The sequence below is a fragment of the Saimiri boliviensis genome, chromosome 11, assembly GCF_048565385.1.
Source record: "Saimiri boliviensis isolate mSaiBol1 chromosome 11, mSaiBol1.pri, whole genome shotgun sequence".
NCBI lineage: Eukaryota > Metazoa > Chordata > Mammalia > Primates > Cebidae > Saimiri > Saimiri boliviensis.
Window position 1 is genome coordinate 29640360 of NC_133459.1, and position 13318 is coordinate 29653677.

Below are 13318 nucleotides of genomic sequence, written 5' to 3' on the forward strand. Positions count from 1 at the left end.
TGAAAGCCTGTTTTCTCAGTGGGTTCAATTGAGAGTTAATGCTGCCCTCAATTCCAATTAAGGTACTTTCTTTCATACATGAGCTTCTAGTTAGGGATCATTTTGTTTTTTTGTTTTTTGTTTTCTACAATCTCTGCAATTATCCCATTATTCACCATACTACACTCCTGCTTTATTGATCAAAACATTAAAACCAGCTTGGTCTAATATCCTTCCTCATAATTTTCTACATGTCTACCTTAAATTCTACTAAAAAGACAGAAGAAAAGTTGTAACTCTTCAAGGTCTGCAGGCCAAGCACTCGGCTCAATCTCAGCTGTGGAGTATTCAGCTCTGCTATCTTTAGTAAGTCCTCCTCCCTCAGTTTTTGATATCCATTTCTATAGTTCTCTCCATATTTTTCCCAATTACAGCAAAATCTTCCCTAGAGTTCAAATCCCTGAAAGAAACTGATTAAGTAAGTAGCCACATGAGCATGGTTTGAAATAGGTCCCATCTGGATAACTTGATTTCAACAGTCTATCATCTCACAGATTATGTGGGATGGCCGGATTCCCACGGGGCTTGGTCCAGATCTGCCTGTGGTTCCATGCACTGCCAGTATTCCAGAAGAATTGTAAAAATAATTAAAATTCAGTCTTAAGAGCATATCAGTCTAATTTCTACCTGCTGTTCCAAACCCTCCAAGGGCGGATCCCAGGGTGGCGCCGAGAGAACTGCTACTTCCGAATCCCAAGGATGTGTTGGCAGGCTGGGCAGAGCCCTGGGAGAAGAGGGAGCTGCTCTGTGAATTGCTATTCAGAGAGTTGTTGCCGTAGAAAGAACTGGATGCCAGGTTGTTACTGGGCTGCTGCTGGGGCTGGGGCTGAGGTTGCTGTGTTCCTAAGGGGCGAAATGGTCCATTTGTTGTTCCAGCAAGACCACCAGCTGCTCCATTTGCTGAAGCTGCGGCTGCTGCAACAGCTATGAAGAAGAAAGCAAACCGTTTGGCTATAAAAGGGACTGGCCACATTTCCAAACTACATTTTTATCTTTTTTCAAAAAACCTTTTAATGCTCCCTAGCTTTTCAAAACAGACACAAACTATACAAATCTGTCTTTGATCCCTTCATATGAAGCTTTAATTTTCTGTTTCTACTTTCAACTTTAAGTCAAAATACCACTAGAACAAGTTCACAATGTTGGTAGCTTTAAAAAGTCTATAGATTAAAGGGGGTATAAACATCAAATGTGCCCATTAAATACAACTACTTCCTAAAATCTTAAATTCCGTAATTACCTATGTTGAGGGTTTCTTCTAGAACCACATAATGCATATATACACATCCTTCAAAATCCTATTTCAGCACACTGCTGTGTTCTAAATGTTGCTGTTATTGTTCCTAATTTAAACATATACATGTGTATTATGTATATGTGTCTGTGTGTGTGTGTGTGTGTGTGTGTGTGTGTGTGTGTGTATAAATATATATATGGGCTTAAAGTAAAAAACTACGACTCCTAGCTGGGCATGGTGGCTCACGCCTGTAATCTCAACACTTCTGGAGGCCGAGGCGGGCAGATCACAAGGTCACGAGTTCAAGACCAGCCTGACCAACATGGTGAAACCCCATCTCTACCAAAAGTACAAAAGTTAGCCAGGCATGGTGGCACATGCCTATAATCCCAGCTACTCAGGATGCTGTGGCAGGAGAATCACTTGAACCTGGGAGACGGAGGTTGCAGTGAGCCGAGATCGTACCACTGTACTTCAGCCTGGGTGACAGAGACTCTGTCTCAAAAAAAAAAAAAAAAAAAAAAAAAAAAAAAAAAAAAAAACACCCAACAACGACAACAAAAACACAACACTATTCCCCCCAACCAAATGTATTATTCTGTCACTTCTCATCACTCTTTCCCACTCCATTCCTCCACTCTTGCCCCTGTGGCAAAAAACAACCCCTCCTCTAAAATTATCTTAAAATAATGACTTGGATTTCTGTGAAATCAGCCTTGAATTTCTGCCAAGAAAGCCATTTTGTGTGAGTAATCCAACTTCTATTTTCTCAGTGGAGCCGGACCTTGCTTCTAACCAGCTGGCACATGCTGCCTCCCAACCCCCAACAAAAAGGAGAATCCACCAAGGTCACTTATTGCTTCTGATCTCTTTTTGAAACATTACAGGGTAGAACTGATATACTGAGAATTGCCAAAAGTATATTTCAACATACTTTAAGAATATCACTATCAGTCGCCACTTTTAGATCTCTGGCAGGAGTCCACTCAGATGTACGCTCACCTGCTTGTGCAGCTGAGGAACTAATGATGACTGGGGCAGGAGCTACAAGTCGAACGGGAGCTCCAAGACCATTTCTCGCGCCCGCATTCACTACAAGGGCGCCAGTTTGGTCATAGTAAGCAGCAGGAGCCAACACTGGATAACCTAGGAATATCAAGCCAACATAGAAATGTATACATTAAACAAACAAGTATCTCCTGGTACCAACATATTGTCAATAATCACAAGCTTAGCTTTGGGGCTAGATTGACCTAGATTTATATGCTGGCTCCATCACTTAAAATAGTTGAATAAACAAACAACAGAGGCTACAAATGGTTATAAAAATCACAGTACTTTCATACTACATAGCAATCTAAAAACAAATATACTGAAAAATAGCAGAAAAAAAAACTAAATAGGCTTTAAATAACATGATCTTTCAATATTATGTGAGACAGAATCTCCAAATCCCAGTTTAAGACATACGAAAAACTGCAGGTGACTTCCTAAGAACACACAAAGGCTTAGTAACTAAAAAACAAATGAAACAAGTTATAGTTATTCACTGAATTCATAAATGGCTCTGTTAAACCAGCTATGCTCTATGATCAGTTAAAAAATACAGTGACATCTCTCAAAGATGTTTCGTATGCAGAACATCAAATTACATCCAATCCCAAGTAAAGCACTGAACCAGCCGATAGTGAACTAAAAACAATACATATTCAAGATATATCTATATAAACATGTATCTCAGAGGTACGCAGTTAAAAAGAATCCCTAATATTAGTTTAACAGAAACCCTAAAAATGTAGGAGATGACCCAATCAAGGTATACCAGAAATTTCTCCCTAATCATGCTGTTCAAAATATCATCGTAAAGCCTTATAAACTAGCTTGGCCACTCCACCTGTCCCTAATTCTGAGACAGAAAACATAGATAACCCACCAAGGAAAAACACATATTCCAAGCTGCATGGACACTGAGATATCTCCAATGTGACTTAAGACTGGCTCAGAAAAATGCTCTCATCAATGAACTATAGTCTAAGTGAGGGCAAGTGTGTATCATCCTTGCCAGTCCCCAAACCATGACAAACCTAAGCAAGGTGAAAGCACTGCTCATTTCCCTCTGTATCATCTTAAACATGCAGACTTCCCCCCGCCCCGCTCCCACCCCACCCCTGACAAAGAATTAGGAATAACATGCAGCCTTTCTCCCCCTGCCCTCCCCTGCCACAAAGAATTAGGAATAACAATGCGGCCGCACCTGGCATGCCTGCAGCCAGACCTTGTCCAAATGCAAGGGCAGAATTGACTGCTGCAGCTGCCACAAGGGGATCTGTTTGCTGTCCCTGCTGGTTCTGGTTTGGGGTTAAAGGACGTTGGCTGGCTCCTCCACGGAGAACCTGGGAAAGAAAGACAGAAATAAGTCACCCACTTTCTTTTCATTGCAGAAGACCTACCATATGCTCAGGTTGAGTCAACTTTTAAAACTTAATTGCAGAACATTTCACTATAATGGTTTTTATATGTCATGGCTGTTAGGGTAAAAATTCAATTAATAACATTTCATAGAATGAAATTTCATTCTACCATTCTTACTTTAAACATATTACCTTTATAAGCAGCAAAAAGCACCATAAATAGTGATGATTCATTAATTCAAACATTGTATCTCATCTGCCTCATAAAGTTCTTGTGACAATTAAGTTAAAAGATGAATTTTAAATATCTGGCATCAGCAAATGGTAGTGTTATCAAATATTTAATGCCTACCACACGGCAAATGGGCAGACAAGATGGAGCAATGAACAAGACAGACAAAGTCCCTGCCCTCACAGAGCTCTTATTCTAATGAGTAAGACAGACAATAAACCATACTACACGATGTCAGTGCTCTTACAAAAAAAATAGGTGAAGAAAAACACAAGAGTTCAACAGGCCGGCTGCGGTGGCTCATACCTGCAATCCCAGCACCTTGGGAGGCTGAGGTGGGTAGATCACCTGAGGTCAGGAGTTTGAGACCAGCCTGGCCAACATGGTGAAACCCCATCTCTACTAAAAATATAAAAATTAGCCACCTATAATCCGAGCTACTGGAGACGCTGAGACAGGAGAATCGCTTGAACCTGAGGGGCGGAGGTTGCAGTTAGTTGAGATCCAGCCACTTCACTCCAGCCTGAGGGAAAGAGTAAATCTCCCTCTCCAAAAAATAAAAAAGAGGACTATTAACCAAGTGTGGGAGCGGAGGTTCCAGATAGGATGAACAGGGGTATTCACCCACATATTTAAAGTTAACTGAGTCTCACACGCACACACAAGACGGAATGAGAATATTTCATCTTTAACACTAATATATTTATCAAGGCCTACATGGCAGCAAATGAGTTCACCAGATTCTATTTGGTAGGGCTCTCACCTGACTGTTTCTATTTCCCTTCAAGAATTCCAAAAACATGCTCATCTAAATGGTGGTGAGCATTAGTCAAGTTCAGTGCAGAATACCAGTTATGCCACTGAAATAAAGGATCTACTTTTTGCGGGGAGCAGGGAAAAGACAGGGCCATGCTCTGCTGCTCAGGCTGGTGTGTAGTGGCACAGTCTCAGCTCACTGTAACCTCTGCCTCCCAGACTCAAGAGATGTTCCTATCTCTCCTGAATAGCTGGTACTATAGGTGCGCACCAACACACCTGCCTAATTTTTCTATTTTTTGTAGAGACAAGGTCTCACCATGTTGTTCAGGCTAACCTCTAACTCCTGGGCACAAGTAATCCACCTGCCTTGGCCTCCCAAAGCGTTGGGATTACAAATGTCAGCCACTGAGCCCAGCCAAAGATCTACTTTTTACTAATGAAACACAGCCAATCATTATTATTCTGCATAATGTGAAGAATTATCTCACAAGATCTACACATTTCAGAAAACAAAAATACAAAACCCACAAACCAAGTTAAAATTACTGAAGTTCCTAACAGTGTGTTTTGCCATACTGTCAAGTGGACCATTCTTAATCAGATCACTTTCAATTCTACTGTGCTATTTATAAATGTTAGATATATGGTCAAGAAAATGGGTACAGATTATTCTTGATACCAGTGGTAAAAAAAAAAAAAAAAAAAAAAAAAAGTAAAAAGAGAAACCAATTACCAATTAAATATTGTTAAGCGAGTATAAGGTGACCAACACTGTCCACACTGGCAAGAGGAGATGTGTGGACACTTAATTTGCCCACTCTTTTACTTCTTTAATCAGTAATAAGAATTAACCAATAATCTTGCAGATTTGCTGGAAATATCTGAAATGTCTTTAAGCCACACTGCCTGATACCTAGGAGATAATCAATAACCAACAGCAAATTCCTATTATCAAGATATTACATAATCTGTTTCTGACCTGAAGAACCTAACCAACTTCGAGAGAGAAAATGTGTTCCAAACTACATAGATGGAAGAGCTGGGGGGCTGGACAGGTGAGTTTTGCCAAATACTTAGAATGTACACATTCAATAACTCAGAAGAGATCTCACTCTAGGATAAGTAAACAACATGCACAGAAATATGGCAATACTAGTAGTTCAAAACTGCTGAAGATTTTAAAAAGCAATGAAAGCACTGCTTTCATACGACATGAAGATGTAGGTTGATGTGTGATTAGGTGTTCTGTGAAAGGGCAGGAGTGGTAGAGTAAACAAGGCACCTAAAGCAAGGTACATGGCCGGGCGCGGTGGCTCACGCCTGTAATCCCAGCACTTTGGGAGGCCGAGGCGGGTGGATCACGAGGTCAAGAGATCGAGACCAGCCTGGTCAACATGGTGAAACCCCGTCTCTACTAAAAATACTAAAAATTAGCTGGGCATGGTGGCACGTGCCTGTAATCCCAGCTACTCAGGAGGCTGAGGCAGGAGAATTGCCTGAACCCAGGAGGCGGAGGTTGCGGTGAGCCGAGATCGCGCCATTGCACTCCAGCCTGGGTAACCAGAGTGAAACTCTGCCTCAAAAAAAAAAAAAAAAAAAAAAAAAAATCACTTAGCCGGGCGCGGTGGCTCAAGCCTGTAATCCCAGCACTTTGGGAGGCCGAGGCGGGTGGATCACAAGGTCAAGAGATCGAGACCATCCTGGTCAACATAGTGAAACCCCGTCTCTACTAAAAATACAAAAAAAATAGCTGGGCATGGTGGTGCGTGCCTATAATCCCAGCTACTCAGGAGGCTGAGGCAGGAGAACTGCCTGAACCCAGGAGGCGGAGGTTGCAGTGAGCCGAGATCGCGCCATTGCACTCCAGCCTGGGTAACAAGAGCGAAACTCCGTCTCAAAAAAAAAAAAAAAAAAAAAAAGAAAGGTACAGTCAAAGACTACTGATGAGTCTTGTAATAAGAAAGAAAAACAGTGTTAGCTTTTTGTCCACTCTCTAGAAATCTGTCCAGTACCCCAACAACAAATAAAAGTTCTTCAGTTACCTGCCAATATTCATATACTTTCATCAATAGCTTTCAAGTCCATGTTTTCATGGAAACAAAACATACAATTTCACAAATAATATTTTAAAGTCTAATAAAATCTACAAAATGACTGAATTTATAAAAACCTTCCTAGAACAGTTAGCTTGCCTAGAACGCAACATATATTTTCTGATAAAATACGAGGGCCCAAAAGGGCCAACAACAAAGTTTAAAAAGAACCTCTCATTTAATTAACTCTGCAACAAAAGAGTTTACCAAGAAAATCCTATTTTCCTCAAATACTTAAAACCAGAAACTGGCACCCCAACAAAGGAACTAAAACAATGACTGCTTGTTAAAAACTAGTGCTAAAAACTTCTTAGTAGAGTTTGACAGAACCTGTCAGGCATGACAGAAAACTGAAAAGTTAATGATTATCATGTCCATTTTATAACAAAAATATATGCATTCAGAGAAGCCACCCAACTTGCCCTAGTTGTAGCTAGTTAATGGTAGAAGACAAGAGCTCCGATTTTCTTTAAGATACCACAATATGGTCAGAAAACAAGTTGTCAAGACAAAGGCTTATCTTGAAATCTTAACAACTTTGTATTTATGTGACCCTGGGCATACAAATTCTATTTCCTCAATCAATTTCCTCTCAATTATGAAATTCTATTTCATAAAATGAGAAGTTGTACATCTATAATAATTAATAAGAGAAATAGAAATTACATGTACAGCACTTAACTTTGTACAGTAAGCTTTCTATAAGTAGTAGTTATTAGTATTATTCTTGTTCATTGTATCAGAACTAATTTTAAAACATGGCAATTACCTTAATCTTCCAAATGCGTAATAATTTGACAACCATTTAAACAAAAGATGATCACACAAAGAAATGCACACTTATCCACAAAGAGCAGATCTTAAGAAATTATTTGCTAGGTGCAGTAGCTCACATCTGTAATCCCAGCACTCTGGGAGGCCAAGGTGGGTGGAACACTTGAGGTCAGGAGTTCAATACCAGCCTGGACAACATGGTGAAACCCTGTTACTACTAAAAATACAAAAACAAGCTGGGTGTGGTAGCATGTGCCTGTAATCCCAGCTACTAGGGAAGCTGAGGCAGAAGAATCATTTGAACCTGAGAGGTAAAGGTTACAGTGAGCAAAGATGCACCACTGCACTCCAGCCTGGATGATAGAGCAAGACTATGTTTAAAAAAAAAGAGAGAGAAAGTAAGAAAGAAAAAAAGAAATTTATTTAACAGGCCAGGTGCAGTAGTTCACACCTGTAATCCCAGCACTTTGGGAGGCCAAGATAGGCAGATCACTGGAGGTCAGGCGTTTGAGACCAGCCGGGCCAACATGGTGAAACTCCATTTCCACTAAAAATACAAAAATTAGCCAAGTGTGGTAGCACACACCTGTAATCCCAGCTACTCAGGAGGCTGAGGCAGAAGAATCACTTGAACCCAGAAGGCGGAGACTGCAGTAGTCGAGCTCACGCCACTGCACTCCAAGCTGGGCAACAGAGCTAGACTCCATCTCAAAAATCAAACAAAAAAAGAAATTCAACAGATCACTCATTCTGTGAGCAAATTATTTACTTATTTTTATGTTTCCAAATAAGAGGGAGAATTTCAAGACCTGTGGAATCTAAAAAAAAAAAAATTAGACATACACCCTCTGAGTAAGAACAATGTCAAGTAAAAAATTGTTTGGATCATATAATATATATGAGCAGGGCGTTTTGCCTCAAATGATAGCTTTTATTTGACAATGCGCATCGAAGCCTAAGTGCTGATTTCATTAGCGCCAGAAAAATTCCATTACTAGAAATTTTTTCCAAGGATACGCTTATGTAAAGGACATTTACCTGTCTCATTCAAAACACCAAAATACTAATATAAATGAAGAATCAAATATAATAGACTAGTCAAAAAAAAAAGTGTCCTTTGATGGATTTAAATGTATCTAGTAAAGACATCATTTAAAAGAACACCAGGCTGGGCGCAATGGCTCACCCCTGAAATCCCCATACTTTGGGAGGCTGAGGCGGGTGGATCACAAGGTCGGGGGACCAAGACCCTCCTGGCCAACATGGTGAAACCCCATCTCTACTAAAAATACAAACATTAGCTGGGCATGGTCATGCGCGCCTGTAGTCCCAGCTACTCAGGAGGCTGAGGCAGGAGAATCGTTTGAACCCGGGAGGCAGAGGTTGCAGTGATCCGAGATTGCGCCACTGCACTCCAGTCTGGCGACAGAGTAAGTCTCTGTCTCTGAGAAAAAAAACAAAAAAACAAACACACACACACACACACACACACACACACACACACACAAACACCCTGCTAAATAACACAGTAAAGTATGAAATCAGAATGTAAAACCACGTGGACAGAATAATGCCAATTTTGTAAAATATTAAGCAATAAGGCTAAAATAACAGCTGCCAAACATATTAACACTGGTTTTCTGACATACGGATTTAGGGTGATTTTTTTTTCCCCAAGTTTTCTAGTTTACAGAAGTTTCTATCAATAAAGAGGTGTTACTCTAGCAATCAAAGGAGGAAATGGCCTGTGTTTAAAAAAAAAAAAAAAAAAAAGATGTAGTTTTGCAGTTTACTGTCCTTTCTCAACTCAAATAAAAAGCTAACATAAATAGGTTTAAGATTTACATCCAATCCAATAGCCGCTGTAAATAAGCAGTCTAAAAATCTAGTACCCCTGCTTTGGTAGCAAGCCCCTTGCAAAACCCTGAAATGATCTGAAAGTGGTAAGTGGCAAGCAACTATAGTATGGCAGAACAAGATTTTACTGTAATTTTGAAGATCCACTTTACACTTGCTAGTTACGCAGTTTCCCCGTAAGTGAACAGGTACGATAGTGTCTGATATATAAACGCCATTCCACAAGAATAGTTAAGTCTGTGCCTGAACTCAGATATACACACACAAGAGGAAATTCATGCATTCACAGTGTTTTTCTATTAGGTGCAATATCACCTATTAATTATCCGCAATACTAAAATTCCCACTTAGAAGAGGTAAATTTTGTCTACGTTTACCTGCTGCTGTCCTTGCTGAGCCTGTGGGGTGGTCTGTTGATTAGCTGAATTAGTTGCTGCGGCAGCGGCAGCAGCTTGCTGCTGGAAGAGACTGGCAGGGTAGACTCCCCAGGGAGTAACTCCATAATACTGGTGAGGGACCACAGCTGGGCCTAAAAATAGCAAACGAAAGGTAAAGAAAGTCTGAACTACTAAGACTCACCTCAGGCTTTCCAAATATTACATCTGACTCAATAGATCCTACTGTAAAATATTAACTTAAAAGTATATTGGTTTATGCTAGCTAATCATTAATTCTCTTTTTAAAGAATAGTAAACATTCTATGAGATCCTTACACCAGTCTTCTAACATAGACCTAGAGGAAGAAGCAGTGAGGGATAAAACATTAGAGAACTAAAAGGGAGAATAACTGATAGAAGGGGTTGGATTTAAGAATAGATGGAGGATGTAGGATAGATAGAAACAATATACGTTGTTAGAAGGGAATAAATGGAGGGTTTGCGTGCTTAAAGTGATGAAACAGAACAGAAGGTTAGGATGTATCCCACGTTCAATGGTAAGAATGGCGCCTAAGGTGATTAACAGAGTGCTGGTGTTTCAATAACTCCAAAGAAATGAACATCTATCAGTCTTCTGACAACAAAACCCAGACACTCAAGTAAACCTGCAACGCAGCTTCAAAGTTGCTGTTGTTTGTTTTGGTTTTGTGTGAGACCAGGACTCTGTCACCCAGGCTGGAATGCAATGAATCAATCTCAGCTCACTGCAGCCTTAACCTCCTGCACTTAAGCGATCCTCCCACCTCAGCCTCCCTAGTACCTGGGACTACAGATGCATGCAACCACACCTGGTTGTTTTTTTTTTTGTTTTGTTTTTTGGTTTTTTTTTTGTAGATGTCTATGTTGCCCAGGCTTGTGTCAAACTCCTGGGCTCAAGTGATCCACCACGCCTGGTCCCTATTTCTATTTATAAAGTCACAAAAGACATGCAACACAACTACATTCAGACATTGATATGTGAAATTTTAAATTTAAGTCAACATTGAACACAAACAAAAAACACAACTTGACTTGTCAGACCTGTTGAGAACCTTAAAAAAAGTTAAGCATTCTCTATAATTCCAGTACTTTGGGAGGCCGAGGTAGGCAGATCACTTTGAGGTCAGGAGTTTGAGACAGGCAGCCAACATGGTGAAACTCCATCTCTACTAGAATAATACAAAAAATTAGCCAGATGTGGTGGCAGATGCCTGTAATCCCAGCTACTTGGAAGGCCAAAGCAAGAGAACTGCTTGAACCCAGGAGGCAGAGGTTGCAGTGAGCCAAAATTTTGCCACCTCACTCCAGCCTGGGCAAGAGAGCAAGGGTGTCTTAAAAAAACAAAACAAAACTAAGCATTCTGCTTTAATCCAAATTATCTGTTTACTTTCTTTGGCAACAAAGTACAGCCGCAGTCTGCCACATAAAGTAGGCAACAGAGATGTATGTAACAAAGTTATGCAGATAACAACCCAAGTGTGGCAGAAACCTAATCACAGAATTCTTTGATGAAGCTGGTGGCAAGAAACACCAAGGACACATTTGCTAACCAGGAAATGGGCTCAAAGCCAGTTCTTTAAATCTGCTGAAACTTATCTTCAAGTTGAACTTCCTTAAAGGACAGAGTTAAATATTTACAACTTGATTTATTAATAATAAGCAAGCCTTACACTGAAGTTCTGAAGAGCTATTTCAAATATTACAGCTACTCTGATGCAATAGCTAATTCTGGAGAAACACATACTTCATTAAGCCAAAATACGTACATATTCTTATTTCTCCCATTTTAAGCTTCTAAAACACAAATAAGTCAAACTGTATTGCTGTCCAATATAAACATGTTTTGACATTTCTAATTTGGTGTTTTCTATACCTGCGGTTTAGCAAAGATTAAGCAACTCTGTTTACAAGAGTGCACACTGTGAAATACTCAGCTGGGTACAGAATGAAGGTGTTGCTAAGAAAAGCTGTTACAATACGAACTATTATACTATATGAAAAGGGGTTAGCGCCGGGCGCGGTGGCTCAAGCCTATAATCCCAGCAATTTGGGAGGCCGAGGCGGGTGGATCACGAGGTCAGGAGACCGAGACCATCCTGGTCAACATAGTGAAACCCCGTCTCTACTAAAAATACAAAAAATTAGCTGGGCATGGTGGTGTGTGCCTGTAATCCCAGCTACTCAGGAGGCTGAGGCAGGTGAATTGCCTGAGCCCAGGAGGCGGAGGTTGCTGTGAGCCGAGATCACGCCATCGCACTCCAGCCTGGGTAACAAGAGCAAAACTCCGTCTCAAAAAACAAAGGGTGGGGGGGGGGGGAGTTAAGACATTTTTAACTTGTCAGAAACTGAACAGCCTAAAAGCCATGTATTCAAGCTTTAAAAAAAGAGTGATAGAGCCTCATACTCATTGATTAGTGTTTATAAAGCAGGGTGGTCTTGGGCAGTTAAAGAAAAAAAATACCAGGAAAAATAGAAAGACCCTAACTGTGCCTTTGTTTCCTCACTTATAAAACGGGTAAACACAGGCAGAGTGTTCCTTAATCAAAGTGCTTGGGACCAGAAGTGTTACAGCTTTCAGACTGTAGACTATTTGCATATACAAGAGTTATCTTGGGGATTTAACCCAAGTCTAAACACAAAGTTCATTTATGTTTCATATACATACGCCTTATACACGCAGCCGGGGGTAATTCTACTTTTCCGTTGAGGGTGATGAATAAATAAACTATGTGTCATGTGCCTGTGTTCTGACTATAGTCCATCATATGAGGTCAAGGTCAAGTGTGGAATTTTCCACTTGTGGTGTTATGTTACTACTCAAAAAGGTTTTGAATTTTCAGATTAGAGATGCTCAACCTGTAATAGCTGTTGGGAGTACAGATGTATCTACCTTGAACAAGCGGGGTGCAACCTGTAATAACTGTCTCAAGCCTCTCCCAGCCAACAAAAGAGAACCCTCTACTGGGCAAGGACCGCTATACCATCAACATTTGCATTATTCCCTACATTTTCTCGACTGGCATTTCTACTACTATACTCTGGTCACATGGCCCAACATTAAATTAGGAGAACATCCCGGGACAAATCACTGAGCTTCACTCATCAGGATGCCTACTTCAATTCCTGTGTGACTGACACCCTCTAAGAATACACAGATCCGCAGTTTGGACAGTTAACACTTCCTGTTATTTGTCAAAGTATTAATTCATTTTCACCCTGGCTCAACTAACATACACAAAAAATAAGATTCTGATCACCGAATTACCATCTGAGTGACAGCAGCAGTGTCAACCCTAGGACCAACTCTTTGTTTTAAGTAACATAAATCAATAAAGGAAAAGACTTCTAAAAAAAAGTACAGAAAAGACAATTCAAGAAAGACAGCACAGGCATTCTAAATGATACAGTGAAACATACACATGGGCTTTGGAGTTAAACCCGGTTCAAACCCCAACTGCACAACATTTAAACTGTGATAGCTTCCTAGGTTGGGCGCAGTG

At 40.4% G+C, this 13318-nt stretch overlaps 1 protein-coding gene and 1 non-coding gene across 16 annotated transcripts in view; both read right to left on the reverse strand.

Annotated features, from left to right (window-relative positions):
• The window catches only part of PUM1 (pumilio RNA binding family member 1), a 145304-nt gene that overhangs the window by 36376 nt on the left and 95610 nt on the right, over positions 1-13318 (reverse strand). For 13 of the 15 annotated variants that reach the window (XM_074380422.1, XM_074380421.1, XM_010348172.3 and 10 more), the window contains 4 exons: positions 9780-9931; positions 3531-3669; positions 2279-2422; positions 667-963 (listed from right to left, as the gene is read on the reverse strand). In XM_074380422.1, coding sequence (XP_074236523.1) covers positions 667-963; positions 2279-2422; positions 3531-3669; positions 9780-9931 — 732 coding nt within the window. The remainder of the gene's footprint in view (positions 1-666; positions 964-2278; positions 2423-3530; positions 3670-9779; positions 9932-13318) is intronic. The other 2 variants (XM_010348168.3, XM_010348174.3) reach the window with 1 other exon arrangement.
• On the reverse strand, positions 3270-3342 carry LOC120366217 (small nucleolar RNA SNORD103/SNORD85). Its single transcript, XR_005580952.1, has one exon. It is a non-coding gene; the product is annotated as a small nucleolar RNA SNORD103/SNORD85 (small nucleolar RNA).